Source organism: Sparus aurata, chromosome 1 (assembly GCF_900880675.1).
Source record: "Sparus aurata chromosome 1, fSpaAur1.1, whole genome shotgun sequence".
Taxonomy (NCBI): domain Eukaryota; kingdom Metazoa; phylum Chordata; class Actinopteri; order Spariformes; family Sparidae; genus Sparus; species Sparus aurata.
The window spans coordinates 360386-378692 of NC_044187.1; the positions used below are offsets into that span (position 1 = coordinate 360386).

At 41.2% G+C, this 18307-nt stretch overlaps 2 protein-coding genes across 6 annotated transcripts in view; one reads left to right on the forward strand and one right to left on the reverse strand.

The window, feature by feature from the left end:
- Window positions 1–18307, forward strand: part of LOC115583016 (serum response factor-like) — a 102437-nt gene that overhangs the window by 50097 nt on the left and 34033 nt on the right. The gene's annotated exons all lie outside the window — the stretch shown is intronic.
- LOC115583169 (opsin-5-like) lies at window positions 8174–16335 on the reverse strand. Its single transcript, XM_030419687.1, has 6 exons — window positions 16188–16335; window positions 14044–14249; window positions 10419–10518; window positions 10021–10122; window positions 9705–9931; window positions 8174–9543 (listed from the first exon to the last, which is right to left on the reverse strand). The coding sequence occupies exons 1-6, from the start codon at window positions 16315–16317 to the stop codon at window positions 9055–9057; spliced, it is 1254 nt and encodes a 417-aa protein (XP_030275547.1). The 5' UTR covers window positions 16318–16335; the 3' UTR covers window positions 8174–9054.

An 18307-nucleotide genomic window follows, 5' to 3' on the forward strand; every position in this document is an offset into this window, starting at 1 on the left:
ATACCTTACTGCAGTACTGCTTAACTACAGTACTGCTTTACTGCAGTAATACTTTACTACAGTAATACTTTACTACAGTAATACTTTACTGCAGTACTGCTTAACTACAGTACTGCTTTACTGCAGTAATACTTTACTACAGTAATACTTTACTACAGTAATACTTTACTGCAGTACTGCTTAACTACAGTACTGCTTTACTGCAGTAATACTTTACTACAGTAATACTTTACTACATAAATACTTTACTGCAGTACTGCTTAACTACAGTACTGCTTTACCGCAGTAATACTTTACTACAGTAATACTTTACTACATAAATACTTTACTGCAGTACTGCTTAACTACAGTACTGCTTTACCGCAGTAATACTTTACTACAGTAATACTTTACTACGGTAATACTTTACTGCAGTACTGCTTAACTACAGTACTGCTTTACCGCACTAATACTTTACTACAGTAATACTTTACTACAGTACTGCATTACTACAACGATACTTTACTGTAGTGATACTTTACTACAATAATGCTTTACTGCAGTAATACTTTACTACAGTAATACTTTACGACAGTACTGCTTTACTACAGTAATACAGTAGGTAGGTTGTGTATAGATTGTGTATAGGTTGTGTGTAGGTTGTGTGTAGGTTGTGTATAGGTTGTGTATACGTTGTGTGAAAACGTAAAGTATTACTGCAGTAAAGCAGTACTGCAGTAAACTACAGTACTGCTTTACTACAGTAATACTTTACTGCAGTAATACTTACTGCAGTACTGCATTACTACAATAATACTTTACTGCAGTAATACTTTACTATAGTACTGCATTACTACAATAATACTTTACTGTAGTGATACTTTACTACAGTAATACTTTACTACAGTAATACTTTACTACAGTAATGCTTTACTGCAGTACTGCTTTACTACAATAATACTTTACTGCAGTAATACTTTACTACAATAATACTTTACTGCAGTAATACTTTACTACAATAATACTTTACTTCAGTACTGCTTTACTGCAGTACTGCTTTACTACAGTACTGCTTTACTGCAGTAATACTTTACTGCAGTAATACTTTACTACAGTACTGCTTTACTACAGTAATACTTTACTGCAGTAATACTTTACTACAGTACTGCTTTACTGCAGTAATACTTTACTACATTACTGCATTACTGCAGTAATACTTTACTACAGTAATACTTTACTGCAGTAATACTTTAATACAGTAATACTTTACTACAGTACTGCTTTACTGCAGTAATACTTTAATACAGTAATGCTTTACTACAGTACTGCTTTACTGCAGTAATACTTTACTACAGTAATTCTTTACTACAGTACTGCTTTACTGCAGTAATACTTTACTACAGTAATACTTTACTACAGTAATGCTTTACTGCAGTACTGCATTACTACAATGATACTTTACTGCAGTAATACTTTACTACAATAATGCTTTACCGCAGTAATACTTTACTATAGTACTGCTTTACTGCAGTAATACTTTACTATAGTACTGCTTTACTGCAGTAATACTTTACTACAGTAATACTTTACTACAGTAATACTTTACTACAGTACTGCTTTACTGCATTACTGCTTTACTGCAGTAATACTTTACTACAGTAATACTTTACTACAGTACTGCTTTACTGCAGTAATACTTTACTACAGTAATACTTTACTACAGTACTGCTTTACTGCAGTAATACTTTACTACAGTAATACTTTACTACAGTAATGCTTTACTGCAGTACTGCATTACTACAATAATACTTTACTGCAGTAATACTTTACTACAATAATGCTTTACCGCAGTAATACTTTACTATAGTACTGCTTTACTGCAGTAATACTTTACTATAGTACTGCTTTACTGCAGTAATACTTTACTACAGTAATACTTTACTACAGTACTGCTTTACTGCATTACTGCTTTACTGCAGTAATACTTTACTACAGCACTGCATTACTACAACGATACTTTACTGTAGTGATACTTTACTATAGTAATACTTTACTGCAGTCATACTTTACTGCAGTAATACTTTACTACAGTAATACTTTACTACAGTACTGCTTTACTGCAGTAATACTTTACTACAGTAATACTTTACTACAGTACTGCTTTACTGCAGTAATACTTTACTACAGTAATACTTTACTACAGTAATGCTTTACTGCAGTACTGCATTACTACAATAATACTTTACTGCAGTAATACTTTACTACAATAATGCTTTACCGCAGTAATACTTTACTATAGTACTGCTTTACTGCAGTAATACTTTACTATAGTACTGCTTTACTGCAGTAATACTTTACTACAGTAATACTTTACTACAGTACTGCTTTACTGCAGTAATACTTTACTACAGTAATACTTTACTACAGTACTGCTTTACTGCAGTAATACTTTACTACAGTAATACTTTACTACAGTACTGCTTTACTGCAGTAATACTTTACTACAGTAATACTTTACTAACAGTAATGCTTTACTGCAGTACTGCATTACTACAATAATACTTTACTGCAGTAATACTTTACTACAATAATGCTTTACCGCAGTAATACTTTACTATAGTACTGCTTTACTGCAGTAATACTTTACTATAGTACTGCTTTACTGCAGTAATACTTTACTACAGTAATACTTTACTACAGTAATACTTTACTACAGTACTGCTTTACTGCATTACTGCTTTACTGCAGTAATACTTTACTACAGTAATACTTTACTACAGTAATACTTTACTACAGTACTGCTTTACTGCATTACTGCTTTACTGCAGTAATACTTTACTACAGTAATACTTTACTACAGTACTGCTTTACTGCAGTAATACTTTACTACAGTAATACTTTACTACAGTACTGCTTTACTGCAGTAATACTTTACTACAGTAATACTTTACTACAGTAATGCTTTACTGCAGTACTGCATTACTACAATAATACTTTACTGCAGTAATACTTTACTACAATAATGCTTTACCGCAGTAATACTTTACTATAGTACTGCTTTACTGCAGTAATACTTTACTATAGTACTGCTTTACTGCAGTAATACTTTACTACAGTAATACTTTACTACAGTACTGCTTTACTGCATTACTGCTTTACTGCAGTAATACTTTACTACAGCACTGCATTACTACAACGATACTTTACTGTAGTGATACTTTACTATAGTAATACTTTACTGCAGTCATACTTTACTGCAGTAATACTTTACTACAGTAATACTTTACTACAGTACTGCTTTACTGCAGTAATACTTTACTACAGTAATACTTTACTACAGTAATACTTTACTACAGTACTGCTTTACTGCAGTAATACTTTACTACAGTAATACTTTACTACAGTAATGCTTTACTGCAGTACTGCATTACTACAATAATACTTTACTGCAGTAATACTTTACTACAATAATGCTTTACCGCAGTAATACTTTACTATAGTACTGCTTTACTGCAGTAATACTTTACTATAGTACTGCTTTACTGCAGTAATACTTTACTACAGTAATACTTTACTACAGTACTGCTTTACTGCAGTAATACTTTACTACAGTAATACTTTACTACAGTAATACTTTACTACAGTACTGCTTTACTGCAGTAATACTTTACTACAGTAATACTTACTACAGTACTGCTTTACTGCAGTAATACTTTACTACAGTAATACTTTACTACAGTAATGCTTTACTGCAGTACTGCATTACTACAATAATACTTTACTGCAGTGATACTTTACTACAATAATGCTTTACCGCAGTAATACTTTACTATAGTACTGCTTTACTGCAGTAATACTTTACTATAGTACTGCTTTACTGCAGTAATACTTTACTGCAGTCATACTTTACTGCAGTCATACTTTACTGCAGTAATACTTTACTACAGTACTGCTTTACTACAGTACTGCTTTACTGCAGTAATACTTTACTACAGTAATACTTTACTACAGTACTGCTTTACTGCAGTAATACTTTACTACAGTAATACTTTACTACAGTACTGCTTTACTGCAGTAATACTTTACTACAGTAATACTTTACTACAGTAATGCTTTACTGCAGTACTGCATTACTACAATAATACTTTACTGCAGTAATACTTTACTACAATAATGCTTTACCGCAGTAATACTTTACTATAGTACTGCTTTACTGCAGTAATACTTTACTATAGTACTGCTTTACTGCAGTAATACTTTACTGCAGTCATACTTTACTGCAGTCATACTTTACTGCAGTAATACTTTACTACAGTACTGCTTTACTGCAGTAATACTTTACTACAGCACTGCATTACTACAACGATACTTTACTGCAGTAATACTTTACTACAGTACTGCTTTACTGCAGTACTGCTTTACTGCAGTAATACTTTAATACAGTAATACTTTACTACAGTACTGCTTTGCAGTACTGCTTTACTGCAGTAATACTTTACTACAGTACTGCTTTACTGCAGTACTGCTTTACTGCAGTAATACTTTAATACAGTAATACTTTACTACAGTACTGCTTTGCAGTACTGCTTTACTGCAGTAATACTTTACTACAGTAATACAGTAGGTAGGTTGTGTATAGATTGTGTATACGTTGTGTGTAGGTTGTGTGTAGGTTCTGTATAAGTTGTGTAGATTGTGTGTAGGTTGTGTGTAGGTTGTGTGTTGGTTGTGTATAGATTGTGTATACGTTGTGTGTAGGTTGTGTGTTGGTTGTGTATAGATTGTGTATACGTTGTGTGTAGGTTGTGTAAACATTGTGTGTAGGTTGTGTATAGATTGTGTATACGTTGTGTGTAGGTTGTGTGTTGGCCATGTGTAGGTTGTGTGTAGGTTGTGTAGGTTGTGTATAAGTTGTGTAGATTGTGTATAAGTTGTATGTAGGTTGTGCATAGGTTGTGTATAGGTTGTGTTTACGTTGTGTGTAGGTTGTGTGTAGGTTGTGTATAGATTGTGTGTACGTTGTGTGTAGGTTGTGTGTTGGCCATGTGTAGGTTGTGTTTAGGTTGTGTGTAGGTTGTGTATACATTGTGTATACGTTGTGTATACGTTGTGTGTAGATTGTGTATACGTTGTGTGTAGGTTGTGTATAGGTTTACGTTGTGTATACGTTGTGTGTAGGTTGTGTGTGCGTTGTGTGTAGATTGTGTATATGTTGTGTGTAGGTTGTGTGTAGATTGTGTATACGTTTTGTGTAGATTGTGTATACGTTGTGTATACGTTGTGTGTAGATTGTGAATACGTTGTGTGTAGATTGTGAATACGTTGTGTATACGTTGTGTGTAGGTTGTGTATACGTTGTGTGTAGATTGTGTATACGTTGTGTGTAGATTGTGTATACGTTGTGTATACGTTGTGTGTAGGTTGTGTATACGTTGTGTATACGTTGTGTGTAGGTTGTGTATACGTTGTGTGTAGATTGTGTATACGTTGTGTGTAGATTGTGTATACATTGTGTGTAGATTGTGTATACGTTGTGTATACGTTGTGTGTAGGTTGTGTGTAGATTGTGTATACGTTTTGTGTAGATTGTGTATACGTTGTGTATACGTTGTGTGTAGATTGTGTATACGTTGTGTATACGTTGTGTGTAGGTTGTGTATACGTTGTGTGTAGATTGTGTATACGTTGTGTGTAGATTGTGTATATGTTGTGTGTAGGTTGTGTATACGTTGTGTATACGTTGTGTGTAGGTTGTGTATACGTTGTGTGTAGGTTGTGTATACGTTGTGTATACGTTGTGTGTAGGTTGTGTATACGTTGTGTGTAGGTTGTGTATACGTTGTGTATACGTTGTGTGTAGGTTGTGTATACGTTGTGTGTAGGTTGTGTGTAGGTTGTGTATACGTTGTGTGTAGGTTGTGTATACGTTGTGTATACGTTGTGTATACGTTGTGTATACGTTGTGTATACGTTGTGTGTAGGTTGTGTATACGTTGTGTGTAGGTTGTGTATAGGTTGTGTATACGTTGTGTGTAGGTTGTGTTTACGTTGTGTATACGTTGTGTGTAGGTTGTGTGTAGGTTGTGTATACGTTGTGTATACGTTGTGTGTAGGTTGTGTATACGTTGTGTATACGTTGTGTGTAGGTTGAGGGCGCTAACAGGACTTCAATCAGAGTATGAAGCTTTTGTCTTTAAGGTTTTATTATTCATTAACATGTCTGAACAGAACAACAACACCACAGGCAGATTATAGATTAAAGTCCAATAATCCGGTTCGTCCTCAGGGTCCATGGTTCTGGATCCTCACGGGACGGCAGAGCAGCGGTCCAGCATCAGTCCTCCAGAGTCGCAGGACAAGAACAAACCCAGTGAGTCGGCTCTGAGTTATTGATCGTGATCTGACAAACACAAACAGAGACCTGCTCCTGCTCCTGCCAACAGCTGTTGGAAGCTTCTCGTCCTGTTCAATGTAACTAAGCACATTATTAAGTACAAATCTGAGGTACTTGTAGTATTTCAATTTCCTGAGATTCCAAACTGAAGATGGTGCAGCCCATGGATGGTGCAGTCCTGCTTGACTTCTGCTTTCATCATCATCATTATTGTTATTATTGTTATTGTTTAAGTGTTATTAATATTCATATCTCAATGAGTAAAGCTGTCATAACTGCTGCAGCATCTCCTCCTCTCTCACTGGGGAAATGTTTGGTCTCTGTAAAAACATTCATCAAGGAGTTTGGTTTAGACCTTTGTGATATGGGCGGCTGTGGTCAGGGGTAGAGCCAGCATCTTGTTATCAGAAGGTCGCTGGTTCAATTCCCCTGGTCTGCATGTCAAAGTGTCCTTGGGCAAGACACAGACAAGACACAGCTGAACAGTTTCTTCAGTAGGTTCACAGCCTTCTGCCGTCTCCCCGACACTTTCAGACCCCCACAGTCCCCCACTGCCTCAAATGCTTCCTCTCCTCCCCCCTCACTCCCCTGCTGTGAGCTCTCCTGTGCAGAACCTCTCCTCCTCCTCCTCCTCCTCCTCCACCTCCTCCTCCTTCACTGAAGACACCAGCAGCCTCCCCCACATGACTGTGACTACAGGCCAGGTTAGGAGACAGCTGGAGAGACTCCACCAGCAGAAGGCTGCAACGAGCCCATTCGCACCTGGATGGTGGAGGAGGCACTGTGAGAATCACATTCTTTGATTTCTCTGGTGCTTTTAACACCATTCAGCCACTGCTACTGGGGGAGAAGCTGCGGGTGATGGGTGTAGACGACACAATGATCTCCTGGATTACTGACTACCTGACAGGCAGGCCACAGATTGTCCGTATGGGCAGTGTTCTGTCTGATGCGGTGGTCAGTGATACAGGAGCTCCACAGGGAACTGTGCTGTCTCCTTTCCTGTTCACCTTATACACCGCTGACTTTCAGTACAACACCGGGTCGTGTCACCTGCAGAAGTTTCCTGACGACTCGGCTGTTGTTGGGTGTATAAGTGAGGAACAGGAGGAGGAGTACAGGGCACTGGTAGACAACTTTGTGGAGTGGACTGGACAGAATCACCTGCGGCTGAACATCAGCAAGACCAGAGAGATGGTGATAGATTTCAGGAAGAAGAGGAAGACGGCTTTCCAACCTCTGTGCATTCTGGGAAAGGATGTGGAGGCGGTGGAGGATTACAAGTACCTGGGTGTTACCATCAACCACAGACTGGACTGGAGATCTAACACTGAAGCTGTTTACAAGAAGGGGATGAGCAGACTTTACTTCCTGAGGAAGCTGAGATCCTTCAACGTGTGCAGCAAGATGTTGGGGATCTTTTATCAGTCTGTGGTGGCCAGTGTACTTTTCTTTGCTGTGGTTTGTTGGGGAAGCAGCATCGGAGCCAGCGACACCAACAGACTCAACAAACTGATCAGGAAGGCTGGCTCTGTGATTGGCTGCAAACAGGACACTCTGGAGGCTGTGGTGGAGAGGAGGACACTGAACAAACTGTTATCCATCATGGATAATCCTCTCCACCCTCTCCACCTCACACTGGTCAGACAGCGGAGCACCTTCTCCGGAAGGCTGCTTCAGCTTCGCTGTCGTAGCAACAGATACAGGAAATCTTTCCTGCCACAATCCATCACTTTATATAATAACTCTCTCACCTCTGCCTGACAGAGAACTCTGGTCTCTCTACTGTTTTGTTGTATATATTATTATTGTTTATTGTTTATAGTATATTTTGCACTGTATATATACATTGTGTATATATTTCTTTCTATTCATGTTATGTACAGAGTGATTTTTGCAGACCCACTGCTGCTGTAACAAAATAATTACCCAGTCTGGGATCAATAAAGTAATTCTATTCTATTCTGAACTCTAAACAGCTCCTGATGAGCTGGTCAGCAGCTTGCATGGCAGCCACCACCATCAGTGATGAATGTATGAATTACTGTAAGTCGCTTTGGACAGCAGAGTCTGATAAATTATCATGTATATGGATTACTTTTCTTGTGAATTGGCGCGGTACAAATAAAGATTGATTGGTTGATTATTTACAACCTTTATAAAAAAACTCAAATCCTCCCTAAAGCTGCTAAGCTAAAAGTGTTAGCTTGCACCCCCTCTGAAGTGGGTGCAGGATCGTCTCCTCAGATCAGGTTGTGATCTGGTCTGAGATCAGTTAGTGATGTGTTCTCTGCTGCAGACTGTGATCACAGCAGACGAGCTGATGAAGGCATCTGATGTTTAAATCAAGTCTCAGCTGCTTCAGTTGTTCAGCAGAACGCTGCAACTCTGTTTTACTGTGAAGCTCCAGAACTGTTCTGTGGACCACAACACTTTACCTGACTTTAAGGAGAAGAAGAACTTGTGGACCTCATGTCAGTTTGTGATTGGAGGATGTAAAACAGGATGTGAAGTCACTGTGACACTGATCACTACATGTAACTTCTTAAAGAATCTTGACGTCATCTTCTTCTGTACTGTGTGACATCATCTGCTGACGTCTGTCTGAACTAAGCAGACGTCAGTCCATCACATGATCATTGTTTAACCAATCAGAGCTGGTCCTCCTCCAGGTGAGCTCATCAGAGTCTCTCACATTCATACTCTGGTCCGGCATCAGAGGCGTGGGGCATGTTGATGTAGAACACCTCCTTGTTGACGGGCGGTGGCGTGTGGGGCGGGCTCCCCACCCCAGAGTCCGGGCTGGGGAGTGGGTAAGGCTGCTGGGGAGTGGGCGAGTACTTTTTCTCTGTCCGGTTCAGAGGAACTTTGAGTCTGGCTCCACCTCCTGCAGCAGGTCGGCCGTGGGCGTCGGCCTTCGGCTTGAACCGCTTCAGCTTGACGGTGTCTTTGGCGTCGCGGGTGCATGGCAGCAGGATGGCCACGTCTTTGCGAAACTTGGAACTGAGTCCGAAGTAGATGAGGGGGTTGTAGAAGCTGGCAGACTTTGCAAAGAGACGGGTGAAGATGCTGGTGAGGTTGGGCACGTGGAAGCCCCAGGCAGACCACATGGACACCACTGCGTACGGAGACCACGCCAGGATGAAGGCTGTGCAGATCACTATGGAAACCTGCAAGACACAATTGGTTATTGGACCAATCTCTTCGCATTCGTCCTCAAACATCAGAAAACCACAGAGAGTCAGAGGGAGCCTGGATCCTGTCAAAGGACCATCACTGCACCAGGACCAGGTCTTCACTCTGCTGTATCACGGCGGTCTATGTGACTCACGATGGTGACGTCTCTCTCGATCTTTCTCTGGCGGTCGGTCAGGTCGCCCTCTGCTGACAGAGCGTTGCCTCTCTTCACCGTGTTGATGATGGACACGTAGCAGAAGAGCATGATGAGCACTGGGATGAAGAAGCAGAAGATGAGGATGGAGATGATGTAGGACCTGTAGATGCTTGAGTAGGTCGCTTTGGCCCAGTCGATCTCACAGGTGCCGTATCCACGATCTGCAGAGGGGGCATGGAGGGGTCAAAGGTCAGGGGTCAGGGGTCAGTAAAAGCAGAGGTAAACAGACTCTTATTCTGAAGGTTTCCTGCCTTTGTAGCTGCCCAGCCGAGCAGCGGTGCTCCGGACCAGAATCCAGCTGTGATCCAGATGAGCAGGAGACAGACAGACACGCTGGTGCTGCTGATGTGACGCGCTGAAACACAACATTCAACATTCACTGTGAACGTTTCAAATGGTTTCAGCTACAGGTGTCTGTCTGGTTACGGCGCCCTCTAGTGCCCAGGTGACAGTTCAGACCACAGACGAAAGCCTCAACAGGAAGTCATTATTTTAACCAAAAAGGTCAGCTTACCTCGACACAATCGTATATGCAACCAAACCACAACATTTCATTTCACTAGCTTTAATGTAGCGAGGTGAAGTTTAACCTCCATCTATCAAAGACCTGACCAATCAGAAGCCTGCTACATAAATACATGTGTTAATGACCTCTGCTCGGGTGACATCCTTTGATGTAGCGGGTGATGCTGATCACTGTCAGTGTGTTGATGCTGCTCAGACCGAACACCAGCGTGAAGAAACCGTCCACCTGCGGGAGACAAACAGGACAGGTAACAGGTGTGTTCCTGTTCAGGCTCCACCTCCTTCAAACCATCAGGTCCATCGTGACACAAGAGGAAGTCCTCTGAGAGACACGTGGCTGAGAGATAAACCTTCACCCCTTTTCCACTAGTCAAGAATCCCACTTAAACCCATTAAGATCAGGCTTTTGTTTGCACTGTGAATGTGTAAACTCTGCAGTAGACCCGTGTTTTTATCACCTCGGCTCAGCTTGGATCTGAACCTAAGACCCGGGTCAACGCGCTAAATTCTGCCGTGAAAAGTGATGTAAATAAAGAAGGAATTTGGGATGCATTCTGTAAGGTAATTTTATTACTGGACACAGTGTTAGAGGTGCAGCCCGTTCATTCCTATCAAGTAGTGATGTGTCGGTCGCGAACGAAACGGCTCTTAGAGCCGGCTCTTTGAAGTGACGATCGGAGCCGGCTCCTGTCTGGAAGCCGGAGCCGCTTTGGGTTTTTTTTTTCACTATTTTTCTCTGGTCAAGCCGCACGTGATTGGTCAGACACAGCACACACACACACGCAAACACCACAGAGAGAGAGAGAGAGAGAGAACACACTGGAAAGGTGAGAAATTGAGTGACGGCAGGAAGCGCAGTAAGTGTGAGTGTGGAGTATTGAAGGTTAAAATCTCACATGTAGCAGGCTCTACAGATAACCTGCACAGACACATTAGAACTGTAGCTACAGCCATCAGTGCAGTTGGAAGAAAAAAGACAAGCAAGTGAACCTGCTGCTAATGAAGGTGTCAGTTTGTCTGCTGCAACTGTTGCTGCTGCTGCAGCGTCCACAGTGTCTACAACACCACAACAACCACCTCCACCTACAACCACAGCTCTATGACACAGTTTGTGCAAAAGGCTGTGTACCTTATTTATCTATAATTTATTTTTTGTAGCACTTTGTTCCATGTTGAGTATAATAAGCCATATAAATAATAAACGTTTGATATAATGTATGTTTTGTACATTAGTAATTCATTTTACACACCGTGTTTCATTATTTTTGGTAATAAATTAATTTAAGCAACAAAAAAATCTGAGGAGCCAGTTGGGAGCCGAAAGAGCTGGCTCTTTCTAGTGAGCCGAGCCACAAGAGCCAGCTCTCTTAAAAGAGCCAGAATTCCCATCACTACTATCAAAGCTGCTCAGTGGTGTCCTGAAGACAAAAAAGCTCGAGTTTCCACCGACATGGATCACCGACCGAGCCGGATAACCTCCGGTCTAGCAGAAGGGTGAAAAGTTATTGAATCGTGCGGCTCCTCTACACTTTCCAAATGTTACTGGACAAAAATGAGTTGTGACACTCAAAATAATGTATCCACTGTTTACAGACGCTTCTTTCACAAAGAGTCTGTTGTTATTGTTCGGCTTATTGACGCTTCAGATAAAAATCACAGACGGGACTTCCGGTTTGACCCTGGTATGGAGCAGACGTAGGTCTCGTAGGCTCCTGTGTTTTTCACTTATTTTACACATTTCTACGACCATAGTTTGATTATCTTGAAGTGAAACTGGTTACAATCCATCGCCCAATTAACACGGACATGGAGCTTTGGCCGGTAAAGAAATAAAATTAGAAAACGACGATAGTGAACAATAGTTTAACAGCTAAGCTAAATTTTGAGTCAAGATGGCGGAGGGTGGCCAACTGACTGTTCAACTTCTTCTGGAAGAACTTCGACTTTTCCATGAAGCTATCTTGAGAGACTTCAGAGCAGAAATGTCTACTCACGACCAATTCAATAACTCCTTCACCAGACCTATACAATAAGAGGAGCTCTCTTCAGTCAGATTTTGATCTTCTTCCACCGATGAGGCAGCTAAGCTAATACTCCAGACCAGACACAGACTGTGTGAGCAGGGGAGAAGGCGGGGCGCCTCTTGGCTCACCAAATTAGTTGAGCAGCCTCATCGAGACTTATAGCAGAAATTTGCACAGCCAGTGGTGAAATTCAACAGGAAATCCACAGTGAATTTAAGTCTTTTTATACACATCTTTATACCTCAGAGTCCAAAGGTGACCCTGCATTAATAGGTGAATTTTTAAATAAATTACAAATTCCTACGATAGAAGAAAACCACAAGGCTAGTTTCACTGAGCCTCTTTCGCTCCGGGACTCAACACATGCAGTAAAAACAATGCAAAGCTCTAAAACTCCAGGCCCAGATGGGTTCACCGCCGAGTTCTTCAAAAACGTATTCTACATTAATTTCTCCTGTACTGCTTGATGCTTTCAATGAAGCCTTTACCGCCAGAGCGCTCCCTCCTACCTTTTATCAGGCTTCTATATCAGTTTTGTTAAAGGAAGGTAAAGACCCTAGAGAACCGGGTTCATATCGACCAATTAGTCTATTAAATGTGGATACAAAATTATTAGCCAAGATGCTTGATACGCGATTGGAAAAAGTTCTCCCATCAATCCTATCAACGGATCAGATTTTTCAGATTCAGATTTTTCAATCTTCCTGATGAATTGCCCATGGAAACCTTGTTTTCCTTTGAGGCTTTCAGTCGGGGTGCAATATCCTATCTTTATAATCTCCTATCCAACCTGCAAAATCCTTCTTTGGAGACTCTAAGATCTGCATGTGAGGGGGATCTGGGGTTGGCTGTGGCAGCAGAGCAGTGGATAAAGGCCTTAGAGGGGGTCCATACAGCCTCAATCTGTGCCCAGCATGGTCTTATTCAGTTCAGGGTGCCGCACCGTCTTCATTTCTCTGAAATGTTCCCAGGGGTGGACTCTACCTGTGACAGATGCAAAGTATCACCCGCTTCTTTGGCTCTCACTTATTGGAACTCGACTTTTGGATCACTGTCAGATGTTTTCAAAATGGTGATTGAGCCAGATCCTATGATAGCCATTTTTGGTGTAGCAGGAAAAAACAACAAGAATCTAACTGGAGTTAAACTCAACGTGACAAAATGTGTTACTTTGCTAGCACTAAGACTGATTCTTCTCCACTGGAAGTCTCCTCAGCCCCCGAGCTGGACTCAGTGGCTGAGGGAGGTGATGCAGCATCTCAAGCTGGAGAAACTGAAACACACAATTCACGGCCCCTCTGATAAATTTGATCAAATTTGGAAACCATTTATCAAGTATATCAGAGCTAAGCTATCCCCCCCATCCCTCCCCAGAATATCCCCAATATGAATGAAGTCAGGTTTATTTATTATCCTACGTATGTCTTTGTCCTCAGAGCACATCACAATGACCTGTAATTTGCCTTTTATTTTGTACAACTGCCTGTTACTGTTTTAAGTCGTTTGTATGTTCTATCTTTTTGTTTCCTTTCTTGTAATGTGTTCTGAAAAAAGATAATAAAAATGTGTTTGAAAAAATAATAAAAAATCACAGACGGGCTGCCTTGCTGGTGGTAAGTGGGAATGGGGTCAACAGGTGATTTTTAGGAGGTTGACCTGCGTTGAAAAACCTGTGCAGACCTGCTAATGTTGGTGGAAAAGTAATATCAGGTGTGCCTCAGGTCTACCTGGCAGGTCCAGATGGAGGTGATGATGTAGCTGCTGTCCTGGAAGACGTTGAAGATCTCAATGATGCCTCTGGAGTAGCCGAACACGGAGATGCTGGCGTCGGAGATGGCCAGGTTAAGGGTCAGGTAGTCGGTGGGCTGCAGGGTGGCTCTCTGTCTGTAAAGGACGAAGAGGACGATGCTGTTTCCAAACCAGGACAACCACCCTGAACACACCACAGAGACAGAGACACACACTGTTTACACCTGAACACACCAAAGAGACAGAGACACACAGCGTTTACACCTGAACACACCACAGAGACAGAGACACACAGCGTTTACACCTGAACACACCACAGAGACAGAGACACACAGCGTTTACACCTGAACACACCACAGAGACAGAGACACACAGCGTTTACACCTGAACACACCACAGAGACAGAGACACACAGCGTTTACACCTGAACACACCACAGTAACACAGTTTAAACCATCAACAGGAAGCTGTTTCATTAACTTCTCGTTCTGCAGTAAATCCTGATGTCACAGTGATGTCATCACTTTTACATCACTGTTACAGAGCAACAAAACAAAACAGCAACTCTCTCCGGTCGCTGTCCACGGAACAACTGTGGAAACTCTACACCACAGAAGAAAAGGTGTGTGTAGCAGTGTGTGTAGCAGTGTGTGTAGCAGTGTGTGTTACAGTGTGTGTAGCAGTGTGTGTTACAGTGTGTGTAGCAGTGTGTGCAGCAGTGTGTGTAGCAGTGTGTGTTGCAGTGTGTGTAGCAGTGTGTGTTACAGTGTGTGTAGCAGTGTGTGTTACAGTGTGTGTAGCAGTGTGTGCAGCAGTGTGTGTAGCAGTGTGTGCAGCAGTGTGTGTAGCAGTGTGTGTTACAGTGTGTGCAGCAGTGTGTGTAGCAGTGTGTGCAGCAGTGTGTGTAGCAGTGTGTGTTACAGTGTGTGCAGCAGTGTGTGTAGCAGTGTGTGCAGCAGTGTGTGTAGCAGTGTGTGTTGCAGTGTGTGTAGCAGTGGGTGTTACAGCGTGTGCAGCAGTGTGTGTAGCAGTGTGTGTTACAGCGTGTGCAGCAGTGTGTGTTACAGTGTGTGTAGCAGTGTGTGTTACAGTGTGTGTAGCAGTGTGTGTTACAGTGTGTGTAGCAGTGTGTGCAGCAGTGTGTGTAGCAGTGTGTGTTGCAGTGTGTGTAGCAGTGTGTGTTACAGTGTGTGTTACAGTGTGTGCAGCAGTGTGTGTAGCAGTGTGTGTTACAGTGTGTGTAGCAGTGTGTGCAGCAGTGTGTGTAGCAGTGTGTGTAGCAGTGTGTGCAGCAGTGTGTGTTACAGTGTGTGTAGCAGTGTGTGTTACAGTGTGTGTAGCAGTGTGTGTTACAGTGTGTGCAGCAGTGTGTGTAGCAGTGTGTGTTACAGTGTGTGTAGCAGTGTGTGCAGCAGTGTGTGCAGCAGTGTGTGTAGCAGTGTGTGTAGCAGTGTGTGCAGCAGTGTGTGTAGCAGTGTGTGTTACAGTGTGTGTAGCAGTGTGTGTTACAGTGTGTGCAGCAGTGTGTGTAGCAGTGTGTGTAGCAGTGTGTGCAGCAGTGTGTGTAGCAGTGTGTGTTACAGTGTGTGTAGCAGTGTGTGTTACAGTGTGTGTAGCAGTGTGTGTAGCAGTGTGTGCAGCAGTGTGTGTAGCAGTGTGTGTAGCAGTGTGTGCAGCAGTGAGTGTAGCAGTGTGTGCAGCAGTGTGTGTAGCAGTGTGTGTTACAGTGTGTGTAGCAGTGTGTGTTACAGTGTGTGTAGTAGTGTGTGTAGCAGTGTGTGCAGCAGTGTGTGTAGCAGTGTGTGTTACAGTGTGTGTAGCAGTGTGTGTTACAGTGTGTGTAGCAGTGTGTGTTACAGCGTGTGCAGCAGTGTGTGTTACAGTGTGTGTAGCAGTGTGTGTTACAGCGTGTGTAGCAGTGTGTGTTACAGTGTGTGTAGCAGTGTGTGTAGCAGTGTGTGCAGCAGTGTGTGTTACAGTGTGTGTAGCAGTGTGTGTAGCAGTGTGTGCAGCAGTGTGTGTAGCAGTGTGTCTTACAGTGTGTGTAGCAGTGTGTGTTACAGTGTGTGTAGCAGTGTGTGTTACAGCGTGTGCAGCAGTGTGTGTTACAGTGTGTTCTCACCCAGCAGCAGCAGGTACACTCCGATGATGGTCTCTCCCTGGTCAGACAGAGGAGGGTCTTTGCCCCCCGCCAGGATGAAGCTGTTGTTCCTCCAAGGAGGTCCGTCGGCTGCTGGGCTGATCCCCGACATGTTGGAGAGTCTGTGAGGAGTGTGTGAGGAGTGTGTGAGGAGTGTGTGAGGAGCAGCAGCAGCAGCAGCAGGAGGAGGAGGAGGCTGTTCGTCTCAGGCGGTTAATCTCAGGTAAATATAGACACCTGATCCTGGTTCAGCTCTGAGCTCAGCAGCAGGTGGACTGGCTCCAGACCAGAACACAACAGGAAGCAGCTCAGAGGTCAGAGGTCACTGACTGTCTCTGATTGGCTGACTGATTGATGATGTCACAGAGACTATTTAAGCTCACTGGTTGTCTTTACCATATATACACAGACACCTCATTGAGCAGGTTGGCCCGCTGCTGTGATACATCGACGTCACCGCCATCTTGGATGCAGCAGCTCCGCCCCATGAACTGATACAAGTGAATGTAGTGAACTTTATAAAGCTCCTTCTACAAAGTGCTATAAGTTAATGTCTCATTTACACATTTAAACATGTACAGATATATTCAGGAAACCAAAAACACCGTCTGTAACGTTCTCTGATGATTATAAACGTTAACTACTCCGTATATGTTCAGTATACAGGTTGGCCCCAAACCACAGGATGTTTTATAATGTTTTAATGTGTTTACAGCTGCTGATGTATGTAACACTGTTACTGTGATGATACATGACAGTTAAATATTGAATCTGTGTATAATAACCACATCCTGACATGTAACTGTGACGTCTGTGGGAATAAAAAGCACCAAAGTCGTTTTTAAAAACAGTGATTTTTGATCATCTAAGTACTAATAATAACAATCATGGAGACAAAAACTGAACAAAGTCTGTAGATCAAGATAAGAAGCTGCAGCAGCAGTGAGCTGCTTTCTGTTCAGTCAGCAGTGAAGAGACAAAACGTTATAAAATATGATAATGTATACAATCACATTTAATGTTAAAAAAGAAAAGTAAAGTTGCAGTAGGCTACTATTATAAATATGCACCATATAGAGTTTTTATTATTTCTATTACTATTATTATTATTATTACTATTTTTCTTCATGTTGACTTTAAATGGGAACACTGCAATTTCCCGTCAGGGATCAATAAAGAATTTCTGATTCTGATTCATATATTATGAAGTCGACATACGGTCCAGCACTCAGTGAGGTGCCTATGTATATATGTCAGTATGTGTATGTATATGTGTGTATGTATATCCGGTATGTATATATGTGTATGTATATATGTGTATGTATATCCGGTATGTATATATGTGCATGTTTATATGTGTATGTATATCCGGTATGTATATATGTGTATGTATATATGTGTATGGATATATGTGTATGGATATATGTGTATGGATATATGTGTATGTATATATGTGTATGGATATATGTGTATGTATATATGTGTATGGATATATGTGTATGGATATATGTGTATGTATATATGTGTATGGATATATGTGTATGTATATCCGGTATGTATATATGTGTATGTATATATGTGTATGTATATCCGGTATGTATATATGTGCTGGTTTATATGTGTATGTATATATGTGTATGGATATATGTGTATGGATATATGTGTATGTATATATGTGTATGTATATATGTGTATGGATATATGTGTATGTATATATGTGTATGGATATATGTGTATGGATATATGTGTATGTATATATGTGTATGGATATATGTGTATGTATATCCGGTATGTATATATGTGTATGTATATATGGGTATGTATATATGTGTATGGATATATGTGTATGTATATATGTGTATGTATATATGTGAATGGATATCCGGTATGTATATATGTGTATGTATATATGTGTATGGATATATGTGTATGTATATCCGGTATGTATATATGTGTATGTATATATGTGTATGTATATATGTGTATGGATATATGTGTATGTATATCCGGTATGTATATATGTGTATGTATATCCGGTATGTATATATGTGTATGTATATATGTGTATGGATATATGTGTATGTATATATGTGTATGGATAT

What these genes read in the sequence shown, in the direction of transcription:
- LOC115583169 (XM_030419687.1), bottom strand. Translation starts at nt 16,317, where the DNA reads ATGTCGGGGATCAGCCCAGCAGCCGACGGACCTCCTTGGAGGAACAAC. An exon ending in AGGATGTCACCCGAGCAGAG is followed by an intron (nt 10,123 to 10,418) that starts GTCATTAACACA and finishes GTTGTGTTTCAG; the next exon opens with CGCGTCACATCAGCAGCACC. An exon ending in GCTCGGCTGGGCAGCTACAA is followed by an intron (nt 9,932 to 10,020) that starts AGGCAGGAAACC and finishes ATGCCCCCTCTG; the next exon opens with CAGATCGTGGATACGGCACC.